This window comes from Nerophis lumbriciformis, linkage group LG24 (genome assembly GCF_033978685.3).
Source record: "Nerophis lumbriciformis linkage group LG24, RoL_Nlum_v2.1, whole genome shotgun sequence".
Lineage (NCBI taxonomy): Eukaryota > Metazoa > Chordata > Actinopteri > Syngnathiformes > Syngnathidae > Nerophis > Nerophis lumbriciformis.
Window position 1 is genome coordinate 16856377 of NC_084571.2, and position 13724 is coordinate 16870100.

The window sequence follows — 13724 nt, forward strand, 5'->3', positions numbered from 1 at the left end:
CTGCTGCCCCCGCGACCCGACCTCGGATAAGCGGAAGAAGATGGATGGATGGACTGTGAAATAAAAATAAAAAACACAAGTAATTAAAAAAACAAACAATGTTTACTTTTTGATATCAATATAAAACACAAAGCAGTTTGGCGAATGAAGATGCAAGCTTTGTTCTCCAACAACACCTCCTTGTGGTTCAGTGTAACAGTTTGGCCAACAAAAATAAACAGAGTGATACCCCTCACATCCAACACACAATCTTTGTGCCTCACTGACAACTAAGCCTGCGTTCAGTTGGATGAGACGACAACACATTTGAGCTAGTGTTGATGTTATTGGAGCACTGATAAAGTTTGCAGTTAAATGAAGGAGGAGTGAACATCCCAGTCAAACTACAGACTTTATAAACAAGTTGTGACAACGTTCACGACACATCACATGCTGCATGCTAACTCGGGACAAATGTGTCCGTCTACAATACTGTCCACACCTGTCGTCATCTACAAAAGTCAAAAGCAGTGAAGTTGTCACGTTGTGTAAATGGTAAATAAAAAGAGAATATATCCATCCATTTTCTACCGCTTGTCCCTGTTGGGTTCGCGGGGGTGCTGGAGCCTATCTCAGCTGCATTAATCCTTTTCAACTTATATTCAATTGAATAGACTGCAAAGACAATATATTTCATGTTCACACTGAGAAACTTTGTTATTTTTTGCAAATATTATCTCATTTGGAATTTGATGCCTGCAACATGTTTCAAAAAAGCTGGCACAAGTGGCAAAAAAGAGTGAGAAAGTTGAGGAATGCTCATCAAAGACTTATTTGGAACATCCCACAGGTGAACAGGCTAATTGGGAACAGGTGGGTGCCATGATTGGGTATAAAAGCAGCTTCCATGAAATGCTCAGTCATTCACAAACAAGGATGGGGTGAGGGTCACCACTTTGTCAACAAATGCCTGAGTGTTTGTTGAATTTAGGGATTTCACCATCTACGCACTGTAATGTCATCAAAAGGTTCAGAGAATTAGGAGAAATCACTGCACGTAAGACATGATAATACGAAACTTGGATCCCTCAGGCGGTACTGCATCAAACAGCCACATCAGTGTGTAAAGGATATCACCACATGGGCTCAGGAACACTTCAGAAAACCACTGTCAGTAACTACAGTTGATCGCTAAATCTGTAAGTGCAAGTTAAAACTCTACTATGCAAAGTCAAAGCCTTTATCAACAACACCCAGAAACGCCGCCGGCTTCGCTGGGCCCGAGTTCATCTAAGATGGACTGATGCAAAGTGGAAAAGTGTTCTGCGGTCTGACGAGTCCATCCATCCATCCATCCATCCATCTTCTTCCGCTTATCCGAGGTCGGGTCGCGGGGGCAGCAGCTTAAGCAGGGAAGCCCAGACTTCCCTCTCCCCAGCCACTTCGTCCAGCTCCTCCCGGGGGATCCCAAGGCGTTCCCAGGCCAGCCGGGAGAGATAGTCTTCCCAGCGTGTCCTGGGTCTTCCCCGTGGCCTCCTACCGGTCGGACGTGCCCGAAACACCTTCCTAGGGCGGCGTTCGGGTGGCATCCTGACCAGATGCCCGAACCACCTCATCTGGCTTCTCTCGATGTGGAGGAGCAGCGGCTTTACTTTGAGCTCCCCCCGAATGACAGAGCTTCTCACCCTATCTCTAAGGGAGAGCCCCGCCACTCGGCGGAGGAAACTCATTTCGGCCGCTTGTACCCGTGATCTTGTCCTTTCGGTCATGACCCAAAGCTCATGACCATTGGTGGGTCTGACGAGTCTACATTTCAAATTGATTTTGGAAACTGTGGACCAAAGAGGAAAAGTACCATCCGGACTGTTCTCGGGTCAAAGTGTAAAAGGCAGCATCTGTGATGGTATGGGGGTGTATTAGTGCCCAAGGTATGGGTAACTTAACACATCTGTGAAGGCACCATTAATGCTGAAAGGTACATACAGCTTTTGAAGCAACATATGTTGCCATCGTTATCATGGACGCCCCTGCTTATTTCAGCAAGACAATTCCAAGCCACGTGTTACAACAGCGTGGCTTCGTAGTAAAAGAGTACGGGTACTAGACTGGCCTGCCTGTAGTCCAGACCTGTCTCCCATTGAAAATGTGTGGTGCAATATGAAGCCTAAAATATCAGAAGGGAGATTGTTGAACAACTTAAGCTGTACATCAAGCAAGTATTGGAAATAATTCCACTTCAAAAATGGGTCTCCTCAGTTCCCAATAGTGTTGTTAAAAGGAAAGGCCATGTAACACAGTGGTAAAAATTCCCCTGTGACAACATTTTTGACATGTGTTGCTGCCATTAAATTCTAAAAATTAAGTAAATATCTTGTCTTTGCAGTCTATTCAATTGAATATAAGGAAATAAAAGGATTTGCAAATCATTCTATTCTCTTTTTATTTACCATTTACACAATGTGACAACTTCACTGCTTTTAGCTTTTGTACACATTGGAATCATTTGTGTGCAATATGTATTATTTACTGTTCATTTTTAGCTGTTTGACTGTAGTTCTTGTCCCTGTTAAAATCCAAGTCCATCCTATCTCATGACGGTATGGTTTCCAGGTTCTACAGGCGGGGAGACCGCAGCTTCCGTAAGGCCGAGAAGCAGCGTCTTAAAGCAGAAAAACGTCTGTTGAAGGCCGAGGTCAAGGAGATCCGTAAACAGTTACGGATGGAGAGGCGTGGCCTACAGTGGAGCTCCTCCCACCATGATGCCACTTCTTCGCCTGTCCTCCTTCAGCCTCGCGCCACACAGCACAGCAGCCCAGAGTTAGTGTTTATCTACTTTTTTCTGCAATCATACACAACACTGTTGTGTTGTTGTGAACCACATCATGGATGTAACATCAATGTACAAACAACCATACACACAACACTGTCGTGTTGTTGTGAACGACATCATAAATGTAACATCAATGTACAAACAATCATACACACACAACACACGTCATCTGTTGTGTTGTTGTAAACGACATCATGGATGTAACATCTATGTAAAAACAATCACATACACACAACACATCTCATCTGTTTTGTTGTTGTGAACGACATCATGGATGTAACATCAAGGTTGATTGGTTACTAAGTTATATGTGTTCTTTTAAACTATATTTCAAGTTGTGGTGGTAGAATAAATACTCATGTTTTCAAGTGATTGAATAATCGTGACTACAATACCTACAAGAATTATGGTGATGATCATTTTTGCCATAATGGTCCAGCCCTACAGTACAGACTGAAAGTGAAAGACACGCTGAACAATCCTTGCATTTTTTCTCCAGGCGACCAAAGCGTCCATGTCCTCTGATGGTTCCTGCCATGACAGCCACCTTTCTGGATGAGAACCTTCCTGATGGCACCCGCCTGCGTCCTGGGACCAAGTTCATCAAGTACTGGAAGATGAGGAACACTGGAACTATGAGCTGGAGCGCTGACACCAAGGTCAGTATCTGTGACACCTAGATCTGATGTTCACCTGCCGTCAGTGACACCTAGATCTGATGTTCACCTGATGTCAGTGACACCTAGATCTGATGTTCACCTGCCATCAGTGACACCTTGATCTGATGTTCACCTGCCATCAATGACACCAAGATCTAATGTTCACCTACAGTCAGTTACACCTAGATCTGATGTTCACCTGATGTCAGTGACACCTATATCTGATGTTCACCTGATCTCAGTGACACCTAGATCTGATGTTCACCTGATGTCAGTGACACCTAGATCTAATGTTCAACTGCCGTCAGTGACACTTAGATCTGATGTTCACCTGATGTCAGTGACACCTAGATCTGATGTTCACCTGCCATCAGTGACACCTAGATCTGATGTTCACCTGATGTCAGTGATACCTAGATCTGATGTGATGTCAGTGACACCTAGATCTGATGTTCACCTGCCGTCAGTGACACCTAGATCTGATGTTCAACTGCCGTCAGTGACACCTAGATCTGATGTTCACCTGATGTCAGTGACACCTAGATCTGATGTTCACCTGATGTCAGTGACACCTAGATCTGATCTTCACTTGATGTCAGTGACACCTAGATCTGATGTTCACCTGATGTCAGTGACACCTAGATCTGATGTTCACCTGATGTCGGTGAAACTTAGATCTGATGTTCACCTGATGTCAGTGACACCTAGGTCTGATGTTCACCTGATGTCGGTGAAACCTAGATCTGATGTTCACCTAATGTCAGTGACACCTTGATCTGATGTTCAACTGCCGTCAGTGACACCTAGATCGGATGTTCACCTGATGTCAGTGACACCTAGATCTGATGTTCACTTGATGTCAGTGACACCTAGATCTGATGTTCACCTGCCATCAGTGACACCTAGATCTGATGTTCACCTGATGTCAGTGACACCTAGATCTGATGTTCACCTGCCATCAGTGACACCTAGATCTGATGTTCAACTGCCGTCAGTGACACCTAGATCTGATGTTCACCTGATGTCAGTGACACCTAGATCTGATGTTCACCTGATGTCAGTGACACCTAGATCTGATCTTCACTTGATGTCAGTGACACCTAGATCTGATGTTCACCTGATGTCAGTGACACCTAGATCTGATGTTCACCTGATGTCGGTGAAACTTAGATCTGATGTTCACCTGATGTCAGTGACACCTAGGTCTGATGTTCACCTGATGTCGGTGAAACCTAGATCTGATGTTCACCTAATGTCAGTGACACCTTGATCTGATGTTCAACTGCCGTCAGTGACACCTAGATCGGATGTTCACCTGATGTCAGTGACACCTAGATCTGATGTTCACTTGATGTCAGTGACACCTAGATCTGATGTTCACCTGCCATCAGTGACACCTAGATCTGATGTTCACCTGATGTCAGTGACACCTAGATCTGATGTTCACCTGCCATCAGTGACACCTAGATCTGATGTTCACCTACAGTCAGTTACACCTAGATCTGATGTTCACCTGATGTCAGTGACACCTAGATCTGATGTTCACCTGCCATCAGTGACACCTAGATCTGATGTTCACCTGCCATCAATGACACCTAGATCTGATGTTCACCTGCCATCAATGACACCTAGATCTAATGTTCACCTACAGTCAGTTACACCTAGATCTGATGTTCACCTGATGTCAGTGACACCTAGATCTGATGTTCACCTGATGTCAGTGACACCTAGATCTAATGTTCAACTGCCCTCAGTGACACTTAGATCTGATGTTCACCTGATGTCAGTGACACCTAGATCTGATGTTCACCTGCCGTCAGTGACACCTAGATCTGATGTTCACCTGATGTCAGTGATACCTAGATCTGATGTGATGTCAGTGACACCTAGATCTGATGTTCACCTGCCGTCAGTGACACCTAGATCTGATGTTCAACTGCCGTCAGTGACACCTAGATCTGATGTTCACCTGCCATCAGTGACACCTAGATCTGATGTTCACCTGCCATCATTGACACCTAGATCTGATGCTCACCTGCCGTCATTGAAACCTAGATCTGATGTTCACCTGCCATCAGTGACACCTAGATCTGATGTTCACCTGTCGTCAGTGACACATAGATCTGATATTCACCTGATATGTTCACCTACAGTCAGTGACACCTAGATCTGATGTTCACCTACAGTCAGTGACACCTAGATCTGATGTTCACCTACAGTCAGTGATACCTAGATCTGATGTTCACCTGATGTCAGTGACACCTAGATCTGATGTTCACCTACAGTCAGTGATACCTAGATCTGATGTTCACCTGATGTCAGTGACGCCTAGATCTGATGCTCACCTGATGTCAGTGACACCTAGATCTGATGTTCCCAAGCTCACGCCAGCGAGTCAAAGCCAGGACAATGTTGATCCTGACTGTCCTGTTCTCCTCAGACAAAACTTTTTGTTTCTTTGGTTGTTTTGGAATTTCGGCCATGATAGCAGTAGTTGCACGGAGGCGTTGTTCTTCTTCTTTTAGGCGTTCGCCTCAACTTCCGTCTTTTTAACCAGTGGTGAAAGGGTGAGTGACGTATGCCGTAAAGCAAGGCAGCACGTTTGTAGTTTTTTGTGCGACTTCAAAGTAACTAAGTGCCAGTGAGAGCGACCCAGACCCCTCTAGCCATGACACAGGCGTCATTCACCTAGTTGTGAGTCCATGTGTGATCCCAGAAGTTCTTGAAAAGTGACTTAGTGCTGCTTTAAACATGTAAATCATGACCTGATGAAGCTGAAATGAAAAGTTTAGTTGTGATCCATCACAATAAATGTCACTGACATGACTTGATTTGATGATAATATTGACTGACAAATTATACCTGATATTCCTATTCATTAATAATTATTTTATTTTCGCAATCTGCTGAGGGGCCATAAAAAACTGCAATTGGACAGCAGGTTTAGCGTGTTGTGACACAATCCTGTATCTGGTCTCTAACTTTCTGTCTTACATTTATGGAAATGAATCGTTTGCCTTTGAATTTGGTGAACTGAATTCATTTACATTACGATGACAATTGCATTGAAAATACATCCAGTGTAAAAATATTCTGTGTAAAAATATTCACCGTAAAAAAATTCAGAGTAAAAATATTTGGAGTAAAAATATCCAGTGTAAACAAATTCAGTGTAAAAAATATTTGGTGTAAAATATATTAAGTGCAAGAAATATTCAGTGCAAGAAATATTCAGTGCAAGAAATATTCAGTGTAAAAAAAATTCAGTGTAAAAAAGTTCGGAGTGAAAATATTCAGAGTGAAAATGTTCAGTGTAAAAATATCCAGTGTAAAATAATTTGCTGCAAAATAATTCAGTGCAAAAATATTAGATGTAAAAATATTCAGAGTAAAAAAATCAGTGTAAAAATATTCAGTGTAAAAATATGCAGTGTAAAAATATTCAGAGTAAAAATATTCAGTCTAAAACATTTCAGTGTAAAAATATTCAGTTTAAAAATATTCAGTCTAAAAAAATTAATGTAAAAATATTCAGAGTAAAAATATTCAGTGTAAAATATTCAGTGTGAAGATATCCAGTGTAAAGATATTCAGACTAAAAATATCCAGTGTAAAAATACCAAGTGTAAACAAATTCAGTAGAGATGTCCGATAATATCGGCAGGCCAATATTATCGGCTGATAAATGCTTTAAAATGTAATATCGGAAATTATCGGTATCGGTTTCAAAAAGTAAAATTAATGACTTTTTAAAACGCCGCTGTACGGAGCGGTACATATCCCAGTCAGCAGCCCCTCCCCTCTCCCCTCTCCCACACACAACACAAGAGTTGACGACTGCAGCATGAGAGGTTTACTGGCGACGCTTGATGACCTCATCAAACCGCCGCGAGCGCAACCTAACAACAACAAGAGTGTGTTGTTGCCGGTGCTGTAGCCGTGGCTAACAAGCCAGCGAGCCCGGTGACTGACTAACGACACCATGTCTATGGTTTGGGATTATTTTAAAGTGTGTCTGACGGATAAAAAACTGACAATTTGCAATGACTGCAAAAAGTTGGTTATGCGAGGAGGAACCAAGACGTCTTCCTTTAACACGAGCAATTAGATCTCTCACCTCTTCAAGAATCATAAGGAGATACACGATGAATACAAGCGGAAGATGGATGAAAAGCAAACACCGAAAAAAAGTAGTACCACACAGTTGTCGCTTAAAGACTCCGCCGAGAAAAAACAAAAATACAACAAATACCACCCCAGGGTGAAAGCCCACGTAGTGGTCAGGGACAACGCACACAGTATGGCAAAAGCTACGGTGGAGTTTGGTATGGCTAGTCTGCCCGCGCACACTTTGCAGCTTGCAGTGAACAGAGGTGCCATGTCTCAACGCAGCATTTCAAAAGCTCTGGCTGACTGGTAGGCCACTTCAAGCACTCATCACTAGCTTGCAGCACATTTGTGTTACTCATACAAATACGTTAGAGCAGGGCAGATTGAGCCCAGTTTATAATTTCCTGTTATACAGTATACCAGGCAGCCTTGCACTAAAGGAGGACTATGTTATTGTTTACTTTATTACTCTAGTATACTCTGGACTGAAGCTGTGTGCCTTCATTGTTTTTGTAGCTGTTGTTTTGAGGCATGATTAAAAAAAAAATAATAATAATGCACTTTGTGAAAGTCAAAGTATAGTATTTCCCATAGTTGTAGTGGGTATCAGGATTATCTCAGGGAGAGCATGTCCCAAATTCCAAGCTGCTGTTTTGAGGCATGTTAAAAAAAAAAAAAAAGCACTTTGTGACTTCAATAATAAATACGGCAGTGCCATGTTGCCATTTTTTTCCATAACTTGAGTTGAAGTTGTTCTCTTATTTTGGAAAACCTTGTTACATTGTTTAATGCATCCAGCAGGGCATCACAACATAATTAGGCATAATAATGTGTTAATTCCACGACTGTATATATCGGTATCGGTTGATATCGGAATCAGTAATTAAGAGTTGGACAATATCGGAATATTGGATATCGGCAAAAAAGCCATTATCGGATATCTCTAAAATTCAGTATAAAAATATTTAGTGTAAAAAATATTCCGTGTAAAACAAATTCAGTGTAAAAATATTCACTGTAAAAAAATTCAGAGTAAATATATTTGGAGTAAATATATTCAGAGTAAACATTCAGTGTAAAAATATTCGGTGTAAAAAAATTAAGTGTAAAAAAAATTCAGTGTAAAAATATTCAGTGTAAAAAAAGTTCAGAGTGAAAATATTCATTATGAAAATATTTAGTGTAAAAACATTCAGTGTAAAATAATTTGGTGCAAAATAATTCAGTGCAAATAAGAAACATGTAAAAAAAATTCAGTGAAAAAAATATTCAGTCTAAAAAAATTCTGTGTAAAAATATTCTGTGTAAAAAAATGTAATGTAAAAAAATATGCAGAGTAAAAATATTCAGTGTAAAAAAGTATACAGTGTAAAAATATGCAGTGTAAAAATATTCAGAGTAAAAATAATTCAGTCTAAAAATATTTGGTGTAAACAATATTCAGTGAAAAAAATTCAATGCAAAAAAATTCAGAGTACAAGTATTCAGTGTAAAAATATTCACTGTAAAAAATATTCAGTGTAAGAACAAATCAGTGTAAAAAATATTCAGAGTCAAAATGTGCAAAGTAAAAATGTGCAGAGTAAAAAATATTCAGTGTAAAAAATATTCAGAGTAAAAATATCCAGTGTAAACAAATTCAGTGTAAAAATATTCAGTGTAAAAAAAATTTGGTGTGAAAATATCCATTGTAAAAATATCCAGTGTAAAGATATTCAGAGTAAAAACATTTCAGTGTAAAAATATTCAGTGTAAAATATTTGGTGCAAAAGAATTCAGTGCAAATAAATTAGATGTAAAAAAAAATTCAGTGTAAACAAATCAGTGTAAAAACATTCAGTGTAAAAATATTCAGAGTAAAAATATTCAGTCGAAAAAAATTCAGTGTAAAAATATTCTGTGTAAAAAAATGTAATGTAAAAAAATATGCAGAGTAAAAATATTCAGTGTAAAGAAAATATGCAGTGTAAAAATATTCAGAGTAAAAATAATTCAGTCTAAAAATATTTGGTGTAAAAAATATTCAGTGAAAAAAAATTCAATGCAAAAAAATTCAGAGTACAAGTATTCAGTGTAAAAATATTCACTGTAAAAAAATATTCAGAGTAAAAATATTCAGTGTAAAAAAATATGCAGTCTAAAAATATGTAGTGTAAAAATATTCAGAGTAAAAATAATTCAGTCTAAAAATATTTGGTGCAGATAATATTCAGTGTAAAAAATATTCAGTGAAAAAAAATTCAATGCAAAAAAATTCAGAGTACAAGTATTCAGTGTAAAGATATTCACTGTAAAAAATATTTAGTGTAAGAACAAATCAGTGTAAAAAATATTCAGAGTAAAAATGTGCACAGTAAAAAATATTCAGTGTAAAAAATATTCAGAGTAAAAATATCCAGTGTAAACAAATTCAGTGTTAAAATATTCAGTGTAAAAAAAATTTGGTGTGAAAATATCCATTGTAAAAATATCCAGTGTAAAGATATTTAGAGTAAAAAAATTTCAGTGTAAAAATATTATGTGAAAAAAATTAAATGTAAAACAATTCTTAGAGTAAAAATATTCAGAGTAAAAATATCCAGTTAAAACAAATTCAGTGTAAAAAATTTCAGTGTTAAAATATTCACTGTAAACAAATTCAGAATAAAAATATTCAGAGTAAAAATATGCAGAGTAAAAAATATTCCATCCATCCATCCATCTTCTTCCGCTTATCTGAGGTCGGGTCAAGGGGGCAGCAGCCTAAGCAGGGAAGCCCAGACTTCCCTCTCCCCAGGCACTTGGTCTAGCTCCTCCCGGGGGATCCCGAGGCGTTCCCAGGCCAGCCGGGAGAGATAGTCTTCCCAACGTCTCCTGGGTCTTCCCCGTGGCCTCCTACCGGTCGGACGTGCCCGAAACACCTCCCTAGGGAGGCGTTCGGGTGGCATCCTAACCAGATGCCCGAACCACCTCACCTAGCTCCTCTCGATGTGGAGGAGCAGCGGCTTTACTTTGAGTTCCTCCCGGATGACAGAGCTTCTCACTCTATCTCTAAGGGAGAGCCCCGCCACCCGGCGGAGGAAACTAATTTCGGCCGCTTGTACCCGTGATCTTGTCCTTTCGGTCATGACCCAAAGCTCATAACCAGAGATGATGATGGGAACGTATATCGACCGGTAAATTGAGAGCTTTGCCTTCCGGCTCAGCTCCTTCTTCACCACAACGGATCGATACAGCGTCCGCATTACTGAAGACGCCGCACTGATCCGCCTGTCGATCTCACGATCCACTCTTCCCTCACTCGTGAACAAGACTCCGAGGTACTTGAACTCCTCCACTTGGGGCAGGGTCTCCTCCCCAACACGGAGATGACACTCCACCCTTTTCCGGGCGAGAACCATGGACTCGGACTTGGAGGTGCTGATTCCCATCCCAGTCGCTTCACACTCGGCTGCGAACCGATCCAGTGAGAGCTGAAGATCTTGGCCAGATGAAGCCATCAGGACCACATCATCTGCAAATAGCAGAGACCTAATCCTGCAGCCACCAAACCAGATACCCTCAACGCCCTGACTGCGCCTAGAAATTCTGTCCATAAAAGTTATGAACAGTATCGGTGACAAAGGGCAGCCTTGGTGGAGTCCAACCCTCACTGGAAACGGGTCCGACTTACTGCCGGCAATGCGGACCAAGCTCTGACACTGATCGTACAGGGAGCAGACCGCCACAATAAGACAGTCCGTTACTCCATACTCTCTGAGCACGCCCCACAGGACTTCCCGGGGTACACGGTCGAATGCCTTCTCCAAGTCCACAAAGCACATGTAGACTGGGTGGGCAATCTCCCATGCACCCTCAAGGACCCTGCCGAGAGTATACAGCTGGTCCACAGTTCCACGACCGGGATGAAAACCACACTGTTCCTCCTGAATCCGAGGTTTGACTATCCGGCGTAGCCTCCTCTCCAGTACACCTGAATAGACCTTACCGGGAAGGCTGAGGAGTGTGATCCCACGATAGTTGGAACACACCCTCCGGTTCTCCTTCTTAAAGAGAAGAACCACCATCCCGGTCTGCCAATCCAGAGGTACCGCCCCCGATATCCACGCGATGTTGCAGAGTCTTGTCAACCAAGACAGCCCCACGACATCCAGAGCCTTAAGGAACTAAAGTTAAAGTTAAAGTTAAAGTACCAATGATTGTCACACACACACTAGGTGTGGCGAGATTATTCTCTGCATTTGACCCATCACCCTTGATCACCCCCTGGGAGGTGAGGGGAGCAGTGGGCAGCAGCGGTGGCCGCGCCCGGGAATCATTTTGGTGATTTAACCCCCAATTCCAACCCTTGATGCTGAGTGCCAAGCAGGGAGGTAATGGGTCCCATTTTTATAGTCTTTGGTATGACTCGGCCGGGGTTTGAACTCACAACCTACCAATCTCAGGGCGGACACTCTAACCACTAGGCCACTGAGTAAGTTACTCAGGGCGGGTCTCATCCACCCCCGGGGCCTTGCCACCGAGGAGCTTTTTAGCTACCTCGGAAACCTCAGCCCCAGAACTAGGAGAGCCCACCACAGATTCCCCACGCACTGCTTCCTCATAGGAAGACGTGCTGGTAGGATTGAGGAGGTCTTCGAAGTATTTCCTCCACCGATCCACAACATCTGCAGTCGAGGTCAGCAGAACACCATCCCCACCATACACGGTGTTGACATTGCACTGCGCCCCCTTCCTGAGGCGGCGGATGGTGGTCCAGAATCGTTTCGAAGCCGTCTGGAAGTCGTTTTCCATGGCTTCCCCGAACTCCTCCCATGTCCGAGTGTTTGCCTCCGCGACCGCTGAAGCCGCACACCGCTTGGCCTGTCGGTACCTGTCTACTGCCTCCGGAGTCCAATGAGCCAAAAGAGCCCGATAGGACTCTTTCTTCAGCTTGACGGCATCCCTCACCGCTGGTGTCCACCAGCGGGTTCTAGGATTACCGCCACGACAGGCACCAACCACCTTGCGGCCACAGCTCCAATCGGCCGCCTCGACAATAGAGGTACGGAACATCGTCCACTCGGACTCAATGTCCATCGCCTCCCTCGTGACATGTTCAAAGTTCTTCCGGAGGTGGGAATTGAAACTCTCTCTGACAGGAGACTCTGCCAGGCGTTCCCAGCAAACCCTCACAATGCGTTTGGGCCTGCCAGGTCTGTCTGGCATCCTCCCCCACCATCGCAGCCAACTTACCACCAGGTGGTGATCGGTAGAAAGCTCCGCCCCTCTCTTCACCCGAGTATCCAAAACATGAGACCGCAAATCCGATGACACAACTACAAAGTCGATCATGGAACTGCGGCCTAGGGTGTCCTGGTGCCAAGTGCACATATGGACACCCTTATGTTTGAACATGGTGTTTGTTATTGACAATCTGTGACGAGCACAAAAGTCCAATAACAAAACACCACTCGGGTTCAGATCCGGGCGGCCATTCTTCCCAATCACGCTTCTCCAGGTTTCACTGTCGTTGCCAACATGACCGTTGAAGTCCCCCAGTAGAACGAGGGAATCACCCGGGTGAGCTCTCTCCAGTACTCCCTCGAGTGAATCCAAAAAGGGTGGGTACTCTGAGCTGCTGTTTGGGGCGTAAGCGCAAACAACAGTCAAGACCTGTGCCCCCACCCAAAGGCGGAGGGAAGCTACCCTCTTGTCCACTGGGTTGAACTCCAACATGCAGGCTTTGAGCCGGGGGGCAACAAGAATTGCCACCCCAGCTCGTCGCCTCTCACTGCCGGCAACGCCAGAGTGAAAGAGAGTCCAGCCCCTCTCAAGAGAACTGGTTCCAGAGCCCTTGCTGTGCGTCGAAGTGAGTCCGACTTTATCTAGGCGGGACTTCTCCACCTCACGCACTAGCTCAAGCTCCCTCCCCTCCACGTCCCAAGAGCTACCTTATGTAGCCGAGGATCGGACCGCCAAGTGCCCTGCCTTCGGCTGCTGCCCAGCTTACACTGCACCCGACCTCTATGGCCCCTGCTATGGGTGGTGAGCCCATTGGAGGGGGGACCCACGTTGCCTCTTCGGGCTGTGCCCGGCCGGGCCCCATGGGGACAGGCCCGGCCACCAGGCACTCGCCATCGTCACCCACCTCCGGGCCTGGCTCCAGAGGGGGGCCCCGGTGACCC

The 13724-nt window shown here is 43.5% G+C and overlaps 1 protein-coding gene across 3 annotated transcripts in view; it reads left to right on the forward strand.

Moving 5' to 3' along the window:
* Positions 1 to 13724, forward strand: part of nbr1b (NBR1 autophagy cargo receptor b) — a 125971-nt gene that overhangs the window by 54737 nt on the left and 57510 nt on the right. For all 3 annotated transcript variants that reach the window (XM_061981690.2, XM_061981691.2, XM_061981693.2), the window contains 2 exons: positions 2590 to 2796; positions 3309 to 3468. In XM_061981690.2, coding sequence (XP_061837674.2) covers positions 2590 to 2796; positions 3309 to 3468 — 367 coding nt within the window. The remainder of the gene's footprint in view (positions 1 to 2589; positions 2797 to 3308; positions 3469 to 13724) is intronic.